Source organism: Moschus berezovskii, chromosome 21, assembly GCF_049115385.1.
Source record: "Moschus berezovskii isolate FMDL1 chromosome 21, NW_MosBer_1.0, whole genome shotgun sequence".
Taxonomy (NCBI): Eukaryota; Metazoa; Chordata; class Mammalia; order Artiodactyla; family Moschidae; genus Moschus; species Moschus berezovskii.
The window spans coordinates 11284747-11307503 of NC_142480.1; the positions used below are offsets into that span (position 1 = coordinate 11284747).

Below are 22757 nucleotides of genomic sequence, written 5' to 3' on the forward strand. Positions count from 1 at the left end.
CTGCTCTTGTGGCTCTCTCCCTTCACATACTTTGTCCACATCTCCTAAAAGGTGGCTTCAAGAGATTTTGAAGTAAGTCCTAAAGATTAGGGATTGGGAGAATTAGATATAAGGCAAAGCAAAAATGGATAATATAGAAATATATTCTCAATTCTCTATCATGTCATTATGGAGATGTTCCTGCCATTTTTCCTACCCCAGTGCCTCTGTAACCGTGATTTAGACCATGTACCCAGAGTCCTTAATTCAGCATGGTGGGACCACTGCCAGTCATAAGACTAGGAGATAACATATGTCATTCCACAGCAGCAGGCAAAGACACACAGCTGTCAAGCATCTTGCTCAAGGCCAGCATGCTTGTCATCGGCAACTCTAAGACTTAAGCTTTGTTGGCCTAATGCCAAAGCCAAGGATTGAATTATTCTTCGCAGACTCTATACTCCTCGTCACCATTTACTAAGGCATGGCTTACATCAACCCTGAGTCTGTAGGTGGTAGTGTCAGAGACTTGGCAGACGCCTACATGGTGGGGTTCATTCCCAGAAAACTGATCACATGTTAGGGTGGCTGATTTCTGTTGCATTTTGTTTTAAACTTTTGTACCACACACACACACATGTCATTTCACAAGTTTTTTTCCATTATGTATCTTAAGAGTTCCAGGCTGAAAAGAAAAAGAGAAGCGATGATAAGGTGTAAAGCAGAGTAGCAACTGGTCTCTGAAATAACCCTCCTACATCCCCCTCTCATACTGTTTCCCAAAAAAGCCATTTGCTCCAAACTAAGAATTCTGGATTTGAAAAACACTTCTAGAAGATTTGATGTGGCCAGGATACATCATTTACAGATTTCAGAAGGCACAGCTTTTATTTAGAAACAGAAAGCACTTTGCAAAGAAATGTTTAAATAAATTGTGAGGGCCACAGTATGCATTCCAGTTCACATGAGTCTGCTGTTTTAACTTCCAAGAGATGTGATTCTGCCCCTCTTAAAGTCATTAAGGTCCTGGGTTTTGGATGTGTGCGAACTTTATGCAAAGGAGGAACAGGAGGAGTTCTCCAACTTCACATCTTCTTACTGTATTACTTAGTCTTGACTCCCGCAGCAACATATGCCCCAACTATTTTGCATTTAATTTTCGAAAAATCCTCAAGTCTTATCAGGATTTGGGTTTTTCTCTTGTTGTGCTGACTTCAACATCTGGGACTGTCCACTGTTAAGAAACCAGCACAGACTAAGAGACTTCATCAATGCTAAAATTCAATTGATTTCTAAACATATTTTCCTGAAACATAATACAATAAGAACTTGATACTTACCAGTTCCTGTTTCTCCTCCACAGAGTCACACCCTCTGGACAAACATAGTGAGATCCATACTCTCTGGGTAAATAAGTGTGCATCCTCATGGACCTTGGAAGACACTGAAAAGTAAATTCCTCTATTGCTTAAGTGCATGCCTTAATGCCGGCTACTGTTCCTCTTACATACTATCGTGTGGCTGGCATTCCAACTCAAATTCCTCAAAAATGAAATAAGACATTTTATAAGTGAGTGAATGGTACACTTTCAAATTTAAAAAAATGAGTCCCACTCAAGGAAGGAAAATGTACTAGACACTTCTGTGTTTCAATTCAGTCTTTAGTTAGCATGAATGCTGCAAGAAAGCATTTTGTAGACAACATAATACAGTCCTTGCAGAGAAGGAAACTGCTGCCTCCAATAAACCCACATCATATGCATCCAGAAGACCTTTTTCTTTACAATACACAACATAGAGAAGCATAAATAAATCATTGGCTTATTCCAAAAGAGCAAATATTTTGGGTCCACATATTTGGAAACTAAGTTTTTAAAATAAAACTGATAAACATATCTACTGTAAAGACTGCTGTTAAAGGTAAAGGAATCCTAAAATTACAAAGCATCTTTACATATTTTTAGAGATAACATCACTGATTATTTTGAAATTAAATAATAAGAAGTTAAATAAAAAATACTAACCTAGGGCAGATATTAAAATACTAACCTCATATTATTTATATTTTAATATATTTAATAAAATATAAAAACAGGTTTATATATAAGCCTATGACATATAAAATATCTGGGATTCTGAGAGTCACAGTTTGGGACTTTTTAGTACCTAACAGTAATAGTGAACAACTCTTTTTACTATATAATTATACTATTTATAAAAGACTTTACAACTTATTTAAATATGAATAATTGGAACGCCAACCCTGAAATATCTTTAACGATCTAACTACAGTATCTCATTCATTCCTTGATCACTGACTGCCATGTTCCACACTTAGATGAAGGATGGGGAGAACTAGTTGAGAGCATCAAAAATCAAATTCTGAGAGGGGAAAATAAAGAGGCGGCGGCAGACAGGAATAAAAAGGGTGTGCTTTACCCTTCTTTTAATCTGTTTCAGTGATCAGCAAGGTTCATGAGGAGGTACACTTAAAAAATATCAGAAGATATCTTTCCAAAAAAGGAAACACCGGTACCAATAGAAACTATCCCTTGATGACTGCAAACACGCAGTGAAGTATCCAGCCGTGCATAATCACCAGGACACCAAAAAGATCAGTGCATTTCAAGACCATGGTTCTGAAACTGAACTTTGAGCTGCAACGACTGTCAGTTTTCACACATTATAAATCAGACTCATCAGTAATTTCACGATTTACACTTGAACAGTAAATAAAAATTTAAAACACTGCAAAAAAAGGATGTGCCCATTTCAAAGAAATAACTAATGGACACAAGAGCTATAAATAACCATTTCAAATGTTCCACTTTATTAAACACTTTTTTTTGAAAAAAGAAATTATAAACTGTTTACAGGGGGAGATGGCACTGGAAAGTGTGACACATTTCTATAAGCAAGTAATGCCTTCTTTTCTCCCTAGTTAGTTATTTCCCCTTCTATCCTAACCTCTAAGCCAATGAAAGTCTAATTTTGATAATATAATTTTAATTTCAGTCACAGCTATTTATTAAGTTGCTGTTGCTATTTAGTTGCTCAGTGGTGTTCAATTCTTTGTGACCCCACTGATGGCAGCCCACCAGGCTCCTCTGTCCATGGGATTTCCCAGGTAAGAATACTGGAGCGGGTTGACATTTCCTTCTCCAGGGGATCTTCCCAAACCAGGGATCGAACCTGCATTTCCTGCTAAGCAGGAGGATTCTTTACCACTGAGCCACCAGGAAACTCCTATTTATTAAGTACCAACATGATATTAAGTATTCTGAGAAACTGGAAAAAAGGCAAAGACATGGTTTCCCACCTTTGAGGGACTGTTATTGATGATATACATTCCAATATTGAAAAATACCCATTTAGTTACAGCCAAGGAGCTGCAGACATAGCACGGAGCAGGGCTAGCAATGTAACTGGTCATCCTGTAAGCACACATTCTCATTCGATTCTTTCTGCTGAAATTCTCTATATGTCCATGCACATCACTGTGAGGAAGTGGGTGGTTCCCCAGTAAGAATCAACAAACAATCACACCTGCATCACCAAGGGAGGTTCTCTCCAGCCTCCTACCCTGACCAAGGGGGCGTGTGGCAAAGAGTCCACAAGTGAGTGCCAAGTTCCCTTGTGTCTGGAGCTCTGAGCTATTCCAAACCGATAGCGATCTTTAAAAACTTTTTAACAGTTTAGCTGATTTTTCCTGACAATTTTATCTGGTGGCCACTTCTTCCTCTGAAACTCTTGTCAAAAGTCAGCATCCTTGTGTCCCATTGCTCTTCAGAGAGCTCTTCTGAGTAGAATTCACTTGTTTCTTTGTGACCACTTCAAATGGGCTCAAGAAAAATTACAATCATGTGAATTTTGTGAACACAAACCATCATTGCTAGAACAGGAATGATGCTTTCCTGCACATACCTAACTAGAAGTGGATGGGACTGTTTTGTTTCTGAGCCCTGAATATTCCTTATTCTCTTACAAGCTTAACCGTACATTTAAAAGAATGTTTGTGAGACCTCATCCAGACTGTCAAGATGTTCTGATATGGAAACATTTTTCTAGGATATCTATCTCAACACACTGCCAAAAGGCTAGTAAATCCATACAGTTTTAAATCAAACAAAGACCTTTATTACGGTGCAATATGTAAATATCTTCTTAGTTTTATAATTTTGCAAGGACTGTAGATAAACATATCCATAAATTATCCTTTGTATCATCCAAATGCCTAAAGTCAGAAACCATATTCAAGTAGTAATAGTGGTCCCATTATCACAGAAATAAAAGATTTTCTAATTAAGAAATTCAGAGGTTCTAGCTCAGCAGGATAAAAATAACAAATGATTGAATGACTAGGAAATTCAAGTGAGAATACTGGTCTCCACTAGAATTTATCATGCTGAAAGGCAGTATTTTAGATCTATTAAGAATACTAGTTTGTGTAATTTTTATATATTCCCAGAAAACAACTATATATACAGTCAATGTTTTCATTGAATTTACTACTATCATCAAAGAATTAATGGTGTTACTCTATTTTGTCTTAATGGATATACATAAAAAGATATAACACAGATATTATTTTCAGAATGCATTGTGGTCAGTGTACTTTTATTTTTGAACTATAAACCAGAGAAGAGTCATTTTATACCATCTGTCTATGCTCTCTAAATCCTTTGGTTAATGCTACTTCTTTTTTTTTTCTTAGTGAACTGGAAGAATAAGTAACACAATCTTTATGTTTCCTTTCCTGTAAAAACTCCTCATAAGATCAATTCTGACCCTGATGATTTTTCTCCATCAATCTGACATTACAGGAATAACTTCACTTTCTTCTTCACCTTACTTCACATCAGAGTGTCCTTAAATGCTTAGCCTGTCAGTAGAGACCTACTCTATTGTGGGCTTTTTACGACCTGCAGGGAGTCTGGAACATCATGTTCTGCTTATTATGTAGAATCGTGTTGCCTTTACAAAACCCCTTTTCTCAAGAACTTAACTTTTAACTTATCTCAGAAAACATCACCTGCAGTGAGGAAGAGGGTACTTTTATTTTTGAAGTACAAACCAAAGGCAAAGGCACTGTGTATCATCTCTGTGATCTTTAACTCCTTTAGTTAAGACTATTTCTTTTTTTCTTGGTGTATTGTAAGAATAAATTATATAATTGTATGCTTAAACAAAATATTATATTTGAACTGAATTTTTTCAGCCTAGATTTCCTCAACTGTCAAATGAGAATAAATATATGGCATGGAATTGTTAAGAAGATTAAGAGGATGTATCTAAACTGCTGAGCAAAGGCCTGGCCCACAGGGAGGGTTCTTTTCTTTATTATCTTGGTTATCCACATTTCTTTACCACTTGTAACAGAACTTAGAGTAGGTAAAGCTTTCAGTAACAAATATATTTATTTACATAATAAAGGTTGTCTATAAAAATTTTTTAATAAAATCTTTTAAATCTACTTTTATTCAGTAGATATAAAATACTCAAATAATCACATTGGGAGAAACTTATGAGAAAAGTAGAACTGATAAATCTTTTCAGAATCAAAAGATGGGGGCACCACATATACTGATCTTAAATAATCAAGTTTCATATGATTAAGCCTCCTTTATCTCTTCCCTAATATGTATCTTTCTCCTACTCCTCCCTGCAAAAAAGGTCTCCCTAGAAACAGCACCGTATCATTCCACTGATAGACTGTTTTAACTTCTCATCCAAGAATGTCATTAGTGGTTCAGGCCAATGTATCATTGATCTTTCAGGTAGACACTTACTGTCTCAGAATATTAAGCTCAATCAATGCTCATTTTAAAATTATTTTTGAGTGCCTATTTTTGCCAAGTACTGTTCTACATTCTGGGGACAGAGTGATAAATCAGACTGACAAGACTTCTGTCCTGATGGGAGAAACAGAAAAGAATAGTAGGTGAGGTAGAAAGCTAGTCAGGGTCATTTTAGAGAATGGTAAGGAGTTTTATTCTATCTGAAATGAGAAGTTACTTGTATTACTTTCCTCTGTGTGCATGCTCAATTGCTTAGTTGTGTCCAACTCCTTGCAACCCCATGGACTATAAGCTGCCAGGCTCCTCTGTCCATGGGATTGTCCAAGCAAGAATACTGGGCTGCCATTTCCTACTCCAAGGAATTGTCCCAACCCAGGGATCGAATCCACGTCTTCTGCATCTCCTACAATTAGCAGGTGGATTCTTTACCACTGAGCCACTTTCCTGTGGTTGGTATGATAAATTAGCACAAACTGAAAGGCTCAGAACAACAGAAATGTATTCTCTCACCGTTCTGGAGGCCATTAGTCCTAATCAGTATCACTCAGTCAAAATCAAATTGTTGGCAAGGCCACACTCCCCCCTAGTCAGGATCAGGTACTCACCTCTTCCAGCTTCTGGCAGTTGGTGGCCTTTTTTGGGTGGTGGCCACAACACTGCAGTCCCTGCCTCTGTCTTCACGCTGCCTCCTCCTCCATGTCTGGGTCAAACCTCCCTCTGAGTTCCTCTTCTAAGGATTCATGTGCTCGCATTTAGGTCCCACCAGGATAATCTCCCTCAGTCAAGATCCTTACCCACATCTATAAAAGCTCTTTCTCTAAAGAAAGTGACATGTATAGTTCCAGGATGTGGTAGGAACTGTTTTGCCTACCATACCACTTCAGTAGTTTTCATTCAAGAAGAAAAGATATGATTGATCTCCCTGAAAGATCTTTAAAAGATCTCTCTGAAGAAAAAAATTAACTATGCAAGATGATGGATACATTAATTCATTTGATAGGGGTGCATATTTCACAATGTATAATGTATATTAAATCACTGCATTGTACACTTTGAGTATATACAGTTTTTTTTGTCAAAGTTTATTTATTCATTCCTAAATAAATAAATGTATTTACTTGTTTCTAAGTAAATACATAAAGGAAAGATCCCTCTGGCAAAATGGGCTCCGGAGAGCAAAGGGAGCAACAGGTCCAGTGAAGAGGCTACTGCAGTAATCAGAGGAGAGATGACTAAGGCGTAGGAACTAAACTGACATATTGCATATTTATTGACATCATGATTGCCTAATAAGGCAGCGGTATAGAAGTTGGGCTTCCCTGGTGGCTCAGAGGTTAAAGCGTCTGCCTCCAATGCGGGAGACCTGGGTTCGATCCCTGGGTCGGGAAGATCCCCTGGAGAAGGAAACGGTAACCCACTCCAGGATTCTTGCCTGGAGAATCCCGTGGATGGAGAAGCCTGGTAGGCCACAGTTCACGGGGTCGCATAGAGTCGGACACGACTGAGCGACGGAACGGAATGGATAGAAGTTGGAGGAAGAACCTGGGGGTCAGACTCCTTATTCAAACCTCATCATACCACTCGCTAGTTTTGTGACTTTGGGAAAGTTAACTGACCTAAGTTGTGACCCATATAGAACTGCCATGGGCATTCAAAGAGATAAAGAATCAACAAAGAGTTGTAAAACGTTTGACAGAGTGCTTCACCCATCTTTAAGACCTCAACAAATGCTAGCTATCTTTATCTGTTCCTGACATTGCACATATTCTAATAGATGGTTTTACGCCATATCTTTTGGTTCCCAAAATAAGTGAAAAAACAATAACAGGATCCAATAACTCAACAAGCAGAGACTTTTTTTTTGCACTTGATTTATAAAGAAGGCACTGATATCACATGGTTAATGATATCACTATTTTAAGTTTTATAAAGGACCACAGTATTTTAGAAATGTATGCTGGTGAAACAAATTATTTCATTTTCAGACAACCAGAAGTTCAAGTCAAATCTTAACATCCAATATTAACTCAACTTAATATGTCACAGGAAGAATTCAAACTTAATCAACAAAGACCACAGAAAAAACCTGTTTTCTTTTTCAAAAGATAGCCTAGGATTAAAAATGGATACAGTAATTACAGTAGACCCTTGAACAAAATGGTTTAGGGGTGCCAACCCTCCACTTCGTGGGAAATCTAAACAAAACTTGACAGTGGACCCTCCCTGTTTCCCAGATTCGGTAACCACATATTCAACCACAACCTGATCGTGAAGGACTGTGGTACATATTTACTGAAAAAGTTCAAGTAAAGATGGGCCCAAGCAGTTCAAACCCATGCTGTTGAAAGGTCAACTGTACATTCAGAAGTGTCTCATATCTAGAATTAGACAGAGAATTTTAATTGGAGGTCAAAATGTTTCCTTTCTGGATTCTTATTTAAAGTAACCTTGAGATGAGTGATCTAATTGCACTATCATTCATTATCCACTTTGGATAGAATTTAGAAAGCAAATTGTAAAATACTACGATTAGTTCAGTTCTAATCCTGCCTCTCTTTCTGCCATTTTATTTTTAACCTCAAATTCCTTCGTCTCTAAAACACTGAAAACGGCAACCTGTTTTAAAAGCCATTTTTAAGTTAATACGTTATTATAAAGACGAAATGCAAATGCTATATAACAAAACAAAAACAGAATTAAAAATACTTTTGTTTGGTGAAGTTTTACAGTACAAAAGGCCAGAAAAATCTGCATCACTTTATCTGATGTTCTTCAAGGTAAAGATAAGGTACAGTGTGAGTTCTAAAAAGCTGCTTTATACTACTGTTATAAATGTAAAAAGAATCTTGAGAACAATTAACTTCTTACACAAAATATTTACTATTCATGTCTTTAAATTCTCTAAAAGTAAATCAATCATAGAAGATTGGCATTAGTAAGTATTCAAATTATTTTTCCCTGTTGATGTAATAAACCATCAACCAAGACACTCAAAACCAGCAGAAACAATCCGGAAATCTGGAAGTCATTCCTCCCTTTCCCACACCGGGTCCGTCAATCTCAATAAATACATCTCAGATATATCCACCATTCTCTGTCATCCTAACTCGCTCTCCTGCTCCAAGCCAGCTTCACATACTACAAGGACTAGAGCTGCAACTTCCTCCCACTCCAATCCGCTCTCCACACAATTAGCAAAATGATCACTGCCAAATGTCAACAGGGTAAGTCCTTCTCAAAGTCCTGCCCAGCTTCAGGTCTTCAAGGCCTTCCACTGTTCGAAGCAAGAACGACTCTTGCACGCTCTGTCACTGACCATCTCTCTAACCTCTTCAAGTCACGACCTGCCCCTACCCACTGGACTCCACCACACTTACGACCTCTTTGAGTTCCCCCAACTCCATTCTGCTCTCTCTGCCTGGACCACTTGTTCTCACCTCCTCAAATGGCTGTTCCTCCTGTCCCATCCCTTCAGCTTTCAGTTCCTCAGAGATGCTTCTTTGACCTCCCAATGCTCAGTTAGTGCCCTCACACTCCCAATTCCCCCACTTCCCCTCCCGACTTTACTCTGTTTTTTACGCTCACCCACTTGTTCAATGTCTGTTTCCCGCCCCCCTAAAAAAACTTCCTTGAGGGTAAGTTCTTGTTTTGTTCACCTCTGTCTTCTCAGAGCGTAGAACATTGGGAGGCAGTCAGTAAACATTTACGAAGCCATTATTACTAAATTCTCACTTTGCCAAGATTGCTTTTTTATAAAATTAGCTAAGAGAATATGGCCATGCAAAAATGAATAAAGCAGCTCTGTGCGATTTTTGTCATACTTGTATCACCTGGAAGTCACCACTCACAGAAGCAAGACAGAATTAAAGAAGGTGTTATGAGTACCAATAAATCTTAATATCTGAACATTATGATTTTAAATGATTTGCTCATAAACATAAGTTTTATTATTCGAGGTGCAGTTGCTTAAATGTTCAGCTGCCTACATTTTACATTAAACCCTCTATTAAAGTCAGTATTATTGCCCCCATTAAAAAGTCTTTTCCATTTGCTTAATTCATCAGTATTTTTACATAAAGTCAGAACCACACGTTAAATAATCCCCTATGCTTGTTCTTTCATTGTTTTCCATAGTTTCTGTGTCTTCCTGATACAGAATCTAATCAGGGACTGTTTTCTACATTTTATAGTAAAGGGTAAGATAGATGACTGTTCTAAATAAATGGCTGCTTGTTGATTAAAGAAATTAATTAAATCATTCAGCAATAAAGATTTTCTTAGTATAATATAGTCATTAGTTTACATTTTCCTTATATGCATTTATTCAGTTAATCTTCTGTATTATGAATTAAACTTAATATCTTTAAAAGCTTACTGAAATCTTATCCTCTATAACTCAGTTATATAATTTCAGCAGAAACATTTGACTCTTTGTATAAATTCGCTCTATATAATATTCTTTATACACTTCCATGAAATTAAAATTTTTTAGATGTTAGTATTTAATTAACTTTAGTGTGAACTCCTCGGCAAACAATTTTTTTCAAAATAATTCAGAGACCTCTAAAGCTCACCACTGTCTATCCTTCACCTTTCATTCGTGCTTTATGAAACTTGTAACTCGCAGCATGCTCTCTTGGCCCAGATTCAGCCTGCTCAACGCAGAGTGTACAGTGTGCTCAATATTTTGAGATATAAACCTAATTTGCTTATGCATAATAACTCCTTGGTCAAGAGGATCTACACCTGTTCCCTTCTACAAATGTTTAACTGGTATTCCCAGGTGACATACTAACAAGCTTAGTATGTTAATATCACTTATAAGATAATATCAGTTAATATCACTTCAGCTGAATGAGAAATTAAACCTCGACTGTGTAGACTTAATTCCACTGAAATTACAGAATGAGCTGAGAAAAACAGACATGAAAAAGCTTCCTTTGCTTTTGAATCACATGCACTATTAAAAAAAGCACTTTCTCCATTCACCTCTATAATAAGTTAAAATATATATATATATATATATATATATATATATACACAAAACACATCCATACTGCCTGCATAGAAATGTGGGCATCTTATAAAAATAACATGTTATGTCCCTGATCTTCATCACTGCAAGCATGCTGTATATGCCTAAAAATAAAACCCAAGGGCACATAATAACAGTATCTTAAACACATATAAATTAATTTTGAAAAAATTTTTTAAGTTAATCCAAACAGAAAGCCAAAGCAGTCTATAAAACTCACTGTTTGCAAACAGAATCCCCAGTACTATGTAACCTCCTTGACCTTATTAGTAGATAAGCTCCCTGAGGACCCAAAAGGCATTATCTGTTGTGTTCATTCAAGTTATACTACAGAACACTTTGCATATGGTACAAATAAATAATAAACAGCATGCATCAAATATTTAATATTGTGATTAATAATCAATATTAAATAAAGAAAAGAAAGTTCTAGTAGATCAAACATCTCATTAGTAGCAGGAAAACTAATCTGAAGGAATTTACAAAGCAATTAAATATAAAACTAAAACTGCAGTGGCCATAATGTAATCTTTATTTGATGATTCTTGAGCAGTCTCCAAAAGGTGACTATTAAGACTATCAGTTAAATCGCATTATCAATGTTCTAGAAATACTATTAATAATATACTTATGTCAACAGAATACCAAACAAGATTGCTATGATTTTATAAGACCAAGATTTTTTTGAGCTACTGAAAACATAATGTTTCTACTGAGAAAATGATTAGAGAAAACTTTGTAGTTTAAGATCTAGATTTCTCCATTTCCATCAGCTAAGTTCTCTGAATATTTTCAAAATAATTCAAAATATTTATAATACTTCCTCCACTCAATGGTTAGGTACAAAAGATCAGCCATCCAAAGCTCTGAAACTTTCTCCTGGCAATGACAACGTAATACTGGGAAAACATGATGAATTCAAATCTTATTTCACAGCAACTTACTCTAACTTTTGGCAAGACTCTCCGAAGTGTCTCAGCAGGGTTCTGTCGCATCAGAAACGGAAGATTCGCAATCACGCTTGTTCCCTGGATATCCTGACCAGCACTTACAAAGAAAACACAAATTTAAGATTTGTAACTATAAATTTGTGATCATAATTTACATTGTAAAAAGCAGGGATTAACTTGAAAACAACTGCTTTTAATAATGAACACCAAACTTCTGACAATTTTAAACTTTAAAAGCATCAATTAGATATAAAAATTAAGTCAGAGCTGAAACTTCATTAGGTAACTCTTACAACAAATATATGGAGATATTAATTATGTTTATGCTAAAACATGATTATCTACACACGTCTTACTGAAAAAATATTGAGACCATTATTAAATACTTACTTTGAAATCTGACCTCATTTTTCTCTATGACCTGGCAGTTCGCTATACTTGATAAAAATAGATTTGGTAATTTTCATTACGGTAAAATACTAATAATCATAACAACAGCAGGGACAGCAACAAAATTAGCTATAGCAGAATCATACAACTTTCTTCTAGTACAGTGAAACTAAGCTCCACTGACTCCGAGTTGCCAGAAACTTAATAATATATATACTCTATATTCTTAAAAGTCAGTAGGGTGTGTTTATATGGTACCTTTTTGATACAGCATTCATTAGATCACTAAGGTGTTACCAAAACAATCTGTGATACTCCAGCGGCGTAAATACTTCAAATTCTTCTGAAAAACCATTTTCATGCAAAAACTTACTTGTTTTTAAAACATAAGCTAAGCAACATAAGTTGCATAAGTACTTGAAACATAGCTATAACAGTTCAGTTCAGTTGTTCAGTCATGTCCGACTCTTTGCGACCCCATGAACCACAGCACGCCAGGCCTCCCTGTCCATCACCAACTCCCGGAGTTCACTCAAACTCATGTCCATCGAGTCGGTGATGCCATCCAGCCATCTCATTCTCTGTCGTCCCCTTCTCCTCCCGCCCCCAATCCTTCCCAGCATCAGAGTCCTCTCCAGTGAGTCAACTCGTCGCATGAGGTGGCCAAAGTATTGGCGTTTCAGCTTTAGCATCAGTCCTTCCAATGAACACCCAGGATTGATCTCCTTTAGAATGGACTGGTTGGATCTCCTTGCAGTCCAAGGGACTCTCAAAAGTTTTCTCCAGCACCACAGTTCAAAAGCATCAATTCTTCGGCAATCAGCTTTCTTCACAGTCCAACTCTCACATCCATACATGACCACGGGAAAAACCATAGCCTTGACTAGACGGACCTTGGTTGGCAAAGTAATGTCTCTGCTTTTTAATATATTATCAAGGTTGGTCATAACTTTTCTTCTAAGGAGTAAGCATCTTTTAATTTCATGGCTGCAATCAGCATCCTCAGTGATTTTGGAGCCCAAAAACATAAAGTCTGATACTGTTTCCACTGTTTTCCCATCTATTTCCCATGAAGTGATGGGACCAGATGCCATGATCTCTGTTTTCTGAATGTTGAGGCTCAAGCCAACCTTTTCACTCTCCTCTTTCACTTTCATCAAGAGGCTTTTGAGTTCCTCTTCACTTTCTGCCATAAGGGTGGTGTCATCTGCATATCTGAGGTTATTGATAACAGATGTCATTAAATGTGATGTCACCTCAGAAAGAAATTCCACCTATCCTTAACTGATACCAATTTGAATGTTAATTACCGATGCCATAATATTTATTTAAGTAAAAATGATTTTAGTTAACTCTCCAAATGGAATTATCTGTTAGTAGATGTATATAAGGCCTTAACAACGGGACTGCCCTGGTGGTCCAAAGGTTAAGACTCCATGCTTCAACTGCAGAGGTCATGAGCTCAGTCTCTGTTTGGGGAACTAAGATCTCATATACCATGTGGCACAGCCAAAAAAAGACTTTAATATGGCTTTTTTAAAGAGTGTTTTCAAGTTTTATTTTATTTGCTTCAGTGGTTTGTAAATTCTGCTAATAAGCAGCATATTCTGACTAAATGAAGCTGCCCTGCTGTGAAAAAAAAGTCTTTTCCCTGTTGCAGTATCTCTGTTTAGTCGTTCAGTCGTGTCTGACTCTGCGACCCCAAAGACTGTAGCCCGCCCGGCTCCTCTGTCCATAGGATTTTTCAGGCAAGAATGCTGGAGTGGGTTGCCATTTCCTCCTCCAGGGGATCTTCCCAATCTAGGGATCAAATACGCGTCTCCGATGTCTCATGCATTGAGGGCAGATGCTTTTCCACTGAGCCACTGTTGCAGTATGGTAGGCTGCAAAATATAAATCAGTACAATCTTTCCACTATTCTCATCACTCTCTAAGTGAATACTTTAAGAGACAAAATTCAAGAAGCAAAGAGAAGCAGGGGAAAAAGGAGAACCATGCCAAGGTGAGGAGAAGATCAAAAAAGGGAAAATAAAATTGCATATAAAAGTACTACTTGCAGCTGGTTGAATGGTGCATATGTGTGTGTGCTCAATCACTCAGCCATGTCTGACTCTTTGCAACCCCGTAGACTGTAGCCTGTCAGGCTCCTCAGTCCATGGGATTTCCCAGGCAAGAATACTGGGATGGGTTGCCATTTCCTACTCCAGAGGATCTTCCCAACCCAGGGATCAAACTCTAGTCTCCTGTGTATCTTGAACTGGTTCAGTTCAGTTCAGTCACTCAGTCGTGTCCAACTCTTTGCGACCCCATGAACCGCAGCACACCAGGCCTCCCTTGTCCATCATCAACTCCTGGAGTTTTACCCAAACTCATGTCCATTGAGTCGGTGATGCTATCCAACCATCTCATCCTCTGCTGTCCCCTTCTCCTCTTGCCCTCAATCTTTCCCAGCATCAGGGTCTTTTCCAATGAGCCAGCTCTTCACATCAGGTGGCCAAAGTATTGGAGTTTCAGCTTCAACATCAGTCCTTCCAATGAACACCCAGGACTGATCTCCTTTACAATGGACTGGCTGGATCTCCTTGCAGTTCAAGGGATTCTCAAGAGTCTTCTCCAACAACCAGTTCAAAAGCATCAATTCTTCGGTACTCAGCTTTCTTTATAGTCCAACTCTCACATCCATACATGACCACTGGAAAAACCATAGCCTTGACTAGACGGACCTTGGTTGGCAAAGTAATGTCTCTGCTTTTTAATATGCTATCTAGGTTGGTCATAACTTTCCTTCCAATGAGAAGTTCAGTTCAGTTCAGCTCAATCGCTCAGTCATGTCCGACTCTTTGCAACCCCATGAACCGCAGCACGCCAGGCCTCCCTGTCCATCACCAACTCCTGGAGTCCAATGAGTAAGCGTCTTTTAATTTCACGGCTGCAGTAACCATCTGCAGTGATTTTGGAGCCCAGAAAAATAAAGTCAGCTACTGTTTCCACTGTTTCCCCATCTATTTGCCATGAAGTGATGGGACTGGATGCCATGATCTTAGTTTTCTTTTAAGCCAACTTTTTCACTCCCCCCTTTCACTTTCATCAAGAGGTTCTTTAGTTTTTCTTCACTTTCTGCCATAAGGGTAGTGTCATCTGCATATCTGAGGTTATTGATATTTCTCCTGGCAATCTCAGTTCCAGTTTGTGCTTCTTCTAGCCTAGCGTTTCTCATGATGTACTCTGCATATAAGTTACATAAGCAGGGTGACAATATACAGCCTTGAACTGGTAGGCAGATTATTTACCACTGAGCCACCTGGGAAGCCCAGGTTGAATAGTGCCCCCCCCATAAAATATATCTACACCATAATCCTGGAAACTGTGAATGTTATCTTAATTTGAAAAGGGATCTTGAGATAAAGAGCTGGTCATGGATTATCCAGTAGACTATAAACCAAATAACAAGCGTCCTTAAAAGAGACATTCAGAGAAGACAGAAATAGGAGGCAATCTGACCACAAAGCAGAGACTGGAGTGATGTTGCCACAAGCCAGAGAGTGTTGACAACCACCAGAAGCTGGAATAGACAAAGAACGGATTCCTCCCCAGAGCCCTCTGACACCTTGATTTTGACTCAGTGGCTACTGATTTCAGACTCAGTTGCTATTTTTAGCAACTACTAGTTGCTAATGAAGCGACTTAGCAGCAGCAGCAGCAGTTGCTAAAAAAGTACTTGCTACTTTCAGCCTCCAGAACTGTGAGAGAATATATTTCTGTTGTTTTAAGCCATCCAGTTTGTGATGATTTACTACAGCACCATAAGAAATAAACAGACCACTAAAGAACTAAAAGAGGAGAGAAATATCTGAAAATGTAATGTTTCATCTGACAATGCCTCGCCCAAAGTAGAGGTTTAGCAAAAGTCTCTTAAAAGGATGGATAAATGGATAATTCATTGCATGAACTGATGTCACAAATATTTAATATGAACATTCAGTAAATTTTATTTACTTACTTTGCAATTAGGAAAATATATGATCACTAATACCTCATAGATAGGAAGGCAAAATATTTCATGGAAGTAAAAGCAGGAAAAAATTAAGTGGTAGATTTAAGACCCTAAATAAATAGTTACATTAAAGGTAAATGATCTAACTATACCAATTAAAAGACAGGGATTGGCAGAGTGGATTAAAGGACCTGACTCAACTAAATGCAGCCATAAGAAACTAATTTCAAATATAACAATATCAGCAAGTTGAAAGTAAAGGACAGAAAATGTTATAACACAGAAATATAAACCAAAGTAAAGCAGTGGTGGCCAGATTAAGGTCAGATAAAGTCAACACCCTTGTAAAGAAAATCACCAGAGATAGATAGGGACATTGATGATAAAATGATGAAAGAGGAAATCTACCAAGAAGACATAGCAATTCTAAATGTGTATTCATCAAATATGATTACAAAATAATTTGAAACAAAAACTACAGTACTGAAAAGAGAAGCTGTCTAGACAAATACACAGCTAGATGGAGACTTTCATACTCCTCTCCCAACAACTGATGGAACTAAACAGAAAATCATCAAGGACATAGAACTCAACAACAACCAACAAGATCTAATTAACTTTTATAGAACACTCTCCATCCAACAACGGTAAAATACACATTCTTCTCAAGTGCTCAAAGAACACACAACATGAAAAACCACATCCTGGGCCATAAAACAGTCCTGTTAAAAACTGAACTCATACAAAGAGTTCTCTCTGACCACAATGAAATCAAACTAGAAATCAATAATAAAAACATAACAGAAAGCTCTCCAAATTCTTGGAAATGAAACAACACACTTCTACATAACTGTGTCAGAGGACAATTTTTAAAAATACAATGAATTGAGTGAAAATGAAATACAAAATATAAAATTATTATATTTATAATAATAAATGTATACCTTTATGAAAGGAAAGAGGAAAAGAGCCAAAAATCTCAAATTAGTAATCTAATTTTTCATCTTGAGAACAAAATAGTCACAATGCAAGCAAAGGAATAAAAACAGAAAACAACAGAAAAAAATAAATGAAACAAAGACTTGATTCTTTTAAAGTATCAATAACACTGATTAACTTTTAGCACAACTGACAAAGTAAAAATGAGAGAAGACACAAATTACCAATGCCACAATTAAAACAAGAGATATTGCCATAGTCCCTGAACATATCAAAAAGGGTAATATGAGAATGCTACAAGTGATTCCACACACATAAAACGGAAACCTTAGACAAAATAGACCAATTCCTCAAAAAGCTCAAACTGTCACAACTTATCCAATACAAAAAACATTATTTGAATAGTTCTACAACTATTAAGGAAATTGAATTCATATTTTAAAACTCTTGGAAAAAATCTCAAGGTTCAGATTGTTTCACTAGAGAATTCTACCAAACATTTAACTAAGAGTTAACCATTCTAACACATTCTCTTCCAGAAAACAGAAGGGGAAAGAACACTTTCTGAAAGCACTTTAAGAAGCTCTTACTATACTGATAACAAAATCTAGAAAGATTAAAATACCCAAACAGAGAGAACAATATCCCTCATGAATATAGATGCAAAAATCCTTAACAGAATATTAAAAAATAAAACATAGTAATACATTAAAAGAAGAATTATACACCATGATCAAATGGGATTTACTGCAAGAATGCAAGGCTAGTTCAATATTCAAAATCAGCGTAATCCATCATATTAACAGGTTAAAGAGAAAAATACCAAAAGTATCAAAGCAGAAGGAATATTTGACAAAATTCAACATATGAACACTGAAATTAAAAACAAAATACCATTTACAATCCCTCAAAAATGAAACACTAACAAAATTACAGGACTCGTATGCTGAAAACACAATGTTAAAAAAATCAAAGCAGACCTAAGTAATTAAGAAAAACAATCTATGTTCATAGATTGAGAAATTCAGCATAATAAAGATGTCAATTCTCCCAAATTGGTGTATAGGGTTAATATAGTTACCATCAAAATCTCAACAAGATTTTTTGATGTAAACAATATTTTTCTAAACTGTATACGGAAAGGCAACAAAACTAGAATAGCTAAAACAATTTTGAAAAAGAATAATGTGGAAAGACTCTGTCTACTCAATTTTGAGACTTATTATATTGCTACGGTAACCAATACGGCATGGTATTGGCAGGGGAATAGACACATAAATCAATGAAACAGAAGAGAAAACCCAGAAACAACCTCCACATATATACACACTCCACAAACATGCACAGCTGATTTTTGACAGAGGTGCAAAGGCAATTCAATGAAGGAAAGAAGGAAAGACAGCCTTTTCAACTAATCATGCTAGAGCAGCAAGAGGACACCCGTACGCCAGAAAACAAAGCAAAACAAAAAACCCAAACCTACAATAAAAATAAAACCAAAATGACTTGACCTAAGTCTCACAGTAAAATGAATTTATAAAATGTAAAACTATAAGAACTTTTTAAAAACCCAGGAGAAAATACTCTAAATCTAGGATTAGGCAAAGAGCGCTTAAATTTGACATCAAAAACAGGATCTATAAAAGGAAAATTTGACAAAATGGACTTTATTGTAATTAAAAACTTTTACGCTGTGAAAGACTTTAAGAGTTAAAAGACAAGCCATAGAGGAGTAGAAATATTTGTAAACTACATGCCTGACAAAAGAATAATATCTAGAATATTAAAAAAAACTCTCAAACAGTAAAAAAAAAAAAAAAGCACACAATCCAGTTAGACAATGGGCAAAAAGAATGAAGAGACTTTTTTAATGAAGATGATATACAGACTGTAAATAAGCACATGAAAAAGTTCAATATTGTTAACTATAAGGTAAAGTAAACCCACAATGAAGTATCACTACACTAAATCACTCATTCATTGATGGTGGAAACACGAACTGATATAGCCACTCTAGAAAAAAATTGGCAGGTTCTTAGAAAATGAAACATGCAACCAGCAACTGTACTCTTCAGCATTTATCCCAAAGAAACGAAAACTTCAGTTCAGTTCAGTTCAGTTCAGTCGCTCAGTCGTGTCCGACTCTTTGCGACCCCATGAATCACAGCACGCCAGGCCTCCCTGTCCATCACCAACTCCCGGAGTTCACTCAAACTCATGTCCATCGAGTTGGTGATGCCATACATCCATCTCATTCTCTGTCGTCCCTGTCTCCTCCCGCCCCCAATCCCTCCCAGCATCAGAGTCTTCCAGTGGCCAAAGTATTGGAGTGTTCACACAAAAACATGTGGATAAATGTTTTGAGTGGCTCCATTTGAACCAAAAAAATGTCAACAACTTATACATCCTTAAATGAGTGAGTGGTTAAACACACTGTAGTCTATCCATACCTACACAATGCTACCCAAAAATAAAAAGGAACAAAAAATATTGACAGATGCAACAACCTGATGAATTTCTGGAGAATTATGCGAATGAAACACTAGTCAACCCCAGAAGGTTACATACTGTATAATTCCATTTATATAACACTCTTGAAACAGCAAAATTATACAAATGAAGAAAAGATTAGGTGATTTCCAGAGTTTGTGGTGGGGGGCAGGCAGGAGGAAAAAGACATGACTACTAAAGGGTAACATGCGGGATTCTGGGTGGTGGAAAGTCTACCTGTCTTGATTGTATTGATGTCAATATCCTGGTTGTGTACCAGACTACAGTTTTCCAAATATTAACACAGAAGTGTTGGGCGGCACCCCACAGGCCAACAAATCTTGACGTTGCCCAGCCTCAAGACAGAAGAAACAGCTCAGAGACAGGGACAGAGACATAAGCGATTTACTGGATAGGGGATCTTTCACGGCTGAAACAAAGGGTCCTGGAGCAATACTCCACCATCTACAGCAGATGGCAGGCAGGGCATGGTAGCAATCTTTGCTTTTTCCCGGAAAGAGGCTGCCAGTAAGAGGGGAACTGACATCAGGCTGGCTCCTCAGGTGCCAGGGAAAACAGCAGCTGGGGCACTGCCCTCACAGCCCCTCAGTTAACCACCATCACAAAGGCAGATGTCTCCCTTGAATAAAACTGGGGCATGGAGCCATTCTGGCTTAAGGATTAGAACAATCGCTGGCTGCAGCAGGCGGAAGCACAGTGGTGAAAGCAGGGTGTAGGTGAAGCAGGGACTGGTCAGGCAGGGGATGCGCAAAGAACAAGAGAACAGCCATGGGGGTGAAGCGGACCTGGCTAACTCTATTATTTCTCACAACTGTCTCTGAATTTATAATTATCTCAAAATAAAAAGTAAATTTTTTAAAGATCAATGTGACAATGTTTTTTTAAAAACACATATGAACACCTCAACAGATGTAGAAATCTGACAAATCCAACATTCACTCATGATTTAAAACTATCATCTGCTGCTGCTGCTAAGTCACTTCAGTCGTGTCCGACTCCGTGTGACCCCATAGACGGAAGCCCACCAGGCTCCCCCCTCCCTGGGCTTCTCCAGGCAAGAACACTGGAGTGGGTTGCCATTTCCTTCTCCAATGTGTGAAAGTGAAAAGTGAAAGTAAAGTCGCTCAGTCATGTCATTAGCGACCCCACGGACTGCAACCTACCAGGCTCCTCCATCCATGGGATTTTCCAGGCAAGAGTACTGGAGTGGCTTGCCATTGCCCTCTCCGATATATACTACCATGGATAAAACAGATATCTAATTAGAACCTACTGTATAACACAGGGAACTCAATGATCTGTGGTGACCTAAACAGGAAGGAAATCTAAAAAAGAGTGGATATATATGAATGTGTAAGTGATTCACTTTGTTGTACAGCAGAAATTAACACAACATTGTAAAGCAACTATACTACAATTAAGAAAAAAAACGACCAACAAATTAGAAACAGAAGGGAACTTCTTTAACTGGATAAAGGGCATCAGTGAAAAACTTATGGCTGACATCATACTTAATGTAAGAATGAATGTTTTCTCACTAATCATGAACAAGGTAAGAATGTTCGAATCTACTGCTTCTAAAATTCAACACTGTGTTAAAGGTTTGAGTCAGAACAATAGGCAATAAAAAAAAACAAAAAGCTTACAGATTGGAAAGGAAGAGGTGAAACTGTAATGTACAAAATAGCTAGTAGAACTAATAATGAGTCTAGCAGTGTGGCAGGATACAAGGTCAATACACAAGTCAACTATATTTCCATATACTAGAAAAGAAAAATCATAAACATTAGGAGGAATTGGGAGATTGGGATGACACACATACACTACTGATCAGTTCAGTTCAGAGGCTCAGTCCGACTCTTTCAACCCCATGGACTGCAGCACGCCAGGCTTCCCTGTGCATCATCAACTCCCAGAGCTTACTCAAACTCATGTGCATCGAGTTGGTGATGCCATCCAACCATCTCATCCTCTGTCATCCGCTTCTCCTCTTGCCTTCAGTCTTTCCCAGCACCAGAGCATTTTCCAGTGAGTCAGTTCTTCACATCAGGTGGCCAAAGTACTGAAGTTTCAGCTTCAGCATCAGTCCTTCCAATGAATATTCAGGACCAATTTCCTTTAGGATTGACTGGTTGGATCTCCTTGCTGTCCAAGGGACTCTCAAGAGTATTCTCCAACATCCAGTTCAAAAGCATCAATTCTTTGGTGTTCAGCTTTCTTTATAGTCCAACTCTCACATCCATATATGACTACAGGAAAAACCACAGCTTTGACTAGACAGACCTTTGTTGGCAAAGTAATGTCTCTGCTTTTTAATATACTATCTAGGTTGGTCATAGCTTTTCTTCCAAGGTGCAAGTGCCTTTTAATTTCATGGCTGCAATCACCAAGTGCAAAGATTGGGAGCCCAAGAAAATAAAGTCTGTCATTGTTTCCATTGTTTTCTCATCTATTTGCCATGAAGTGATGGGACTGGATGCCATGATCTTTGTTTTTTGAATGCTGAGTTTTAAGCCAGCTTTTTCACTCTCCTCTTTCACTTTCTTCAAAAGGCTCTTTAGTTGTTCTTCGTTTTCTGCCATAAGGGTGGAGTCATGTGCATATCTGAGGCTATTGAGATTTCTAATCCCTGCAATCTTGATTACAGCCCAGCATTTCACATAATATACTCTGCTGCTGCTAAGTCACTTCAGTCGTGTCCGACTCTGTGTGACCCCATAGACGGAAGCCCACCAGGCTCCCCCGTCCCTGGGATTCTCCAGGCAAGAACACTGGAGTGGGTTGCCATTTCCTTCTCCAATGTGTCAAAGTGAAGTCGCTCAGTCGTGTCCGACCCTTAGCGACCCCACGGACTGCAGCCTACCAGGCTCCTCCACCCATGGGATTTTCTAGGCAATAGTACTGGAGTGGCTTGCCATTGCCTTCTCCGTGATATACTCTACATATAAGTAAAATAAGCAGGGTGACAATATACAGCCTTGATGTACTCCTATGCCAATTTGGGACCAGTCTGTAGTTTCATGTCCAGTTATAACTGTTGCTTCTTGACCTGCATACAGATTTCTCAGCAGGCAGGAAAGATGGTCTGGTATTCCCATCTCTTGAAGAATTTTCCACAGATCGTTGTGATTCACACAGTCAAAGGCTTTGGCGTAGTCAAT

At 37.8% G+C, this 22757-nt stretch overlaps 1 protein-coding gene across 11 annotated transcripts in view; it reads right to left on the reverse strand.

Moving 5' to 3' along the window:
* The window catches only part of PPP4R4 (protein phosphatase 4 regulatory subunit 4), a 101301-nt gene that overhangs the window by 49817 nt on the left and 28727 nt on the right, over nt 1-22757 (reverse strand). For 6 of the 11 annotated variants that reach the window (XM_055418443.2, XM_055418440.2, XM_055418442.2 and 3 more), the window contains 2 exons: nt 11757-11859; nt 1320-1412 (listed from right to left, as the gene is read on the reverse strand). In XM_055418443.2, the coding sequence (XP_055274418.2) occupies nt 1320-1412; nt 11757-11859 (196 nt within the window). Of the gene's footprint in view, nt 1-831; nt 1214-1319; nt 1424-11756; nt 11860-22757 lie in introns of those variants that run through there. The other 5 variants (XM_055418445.2, XM_055418447.2, XM_055418441.2 and 2 more) reach the window with 3 other exon arrangements.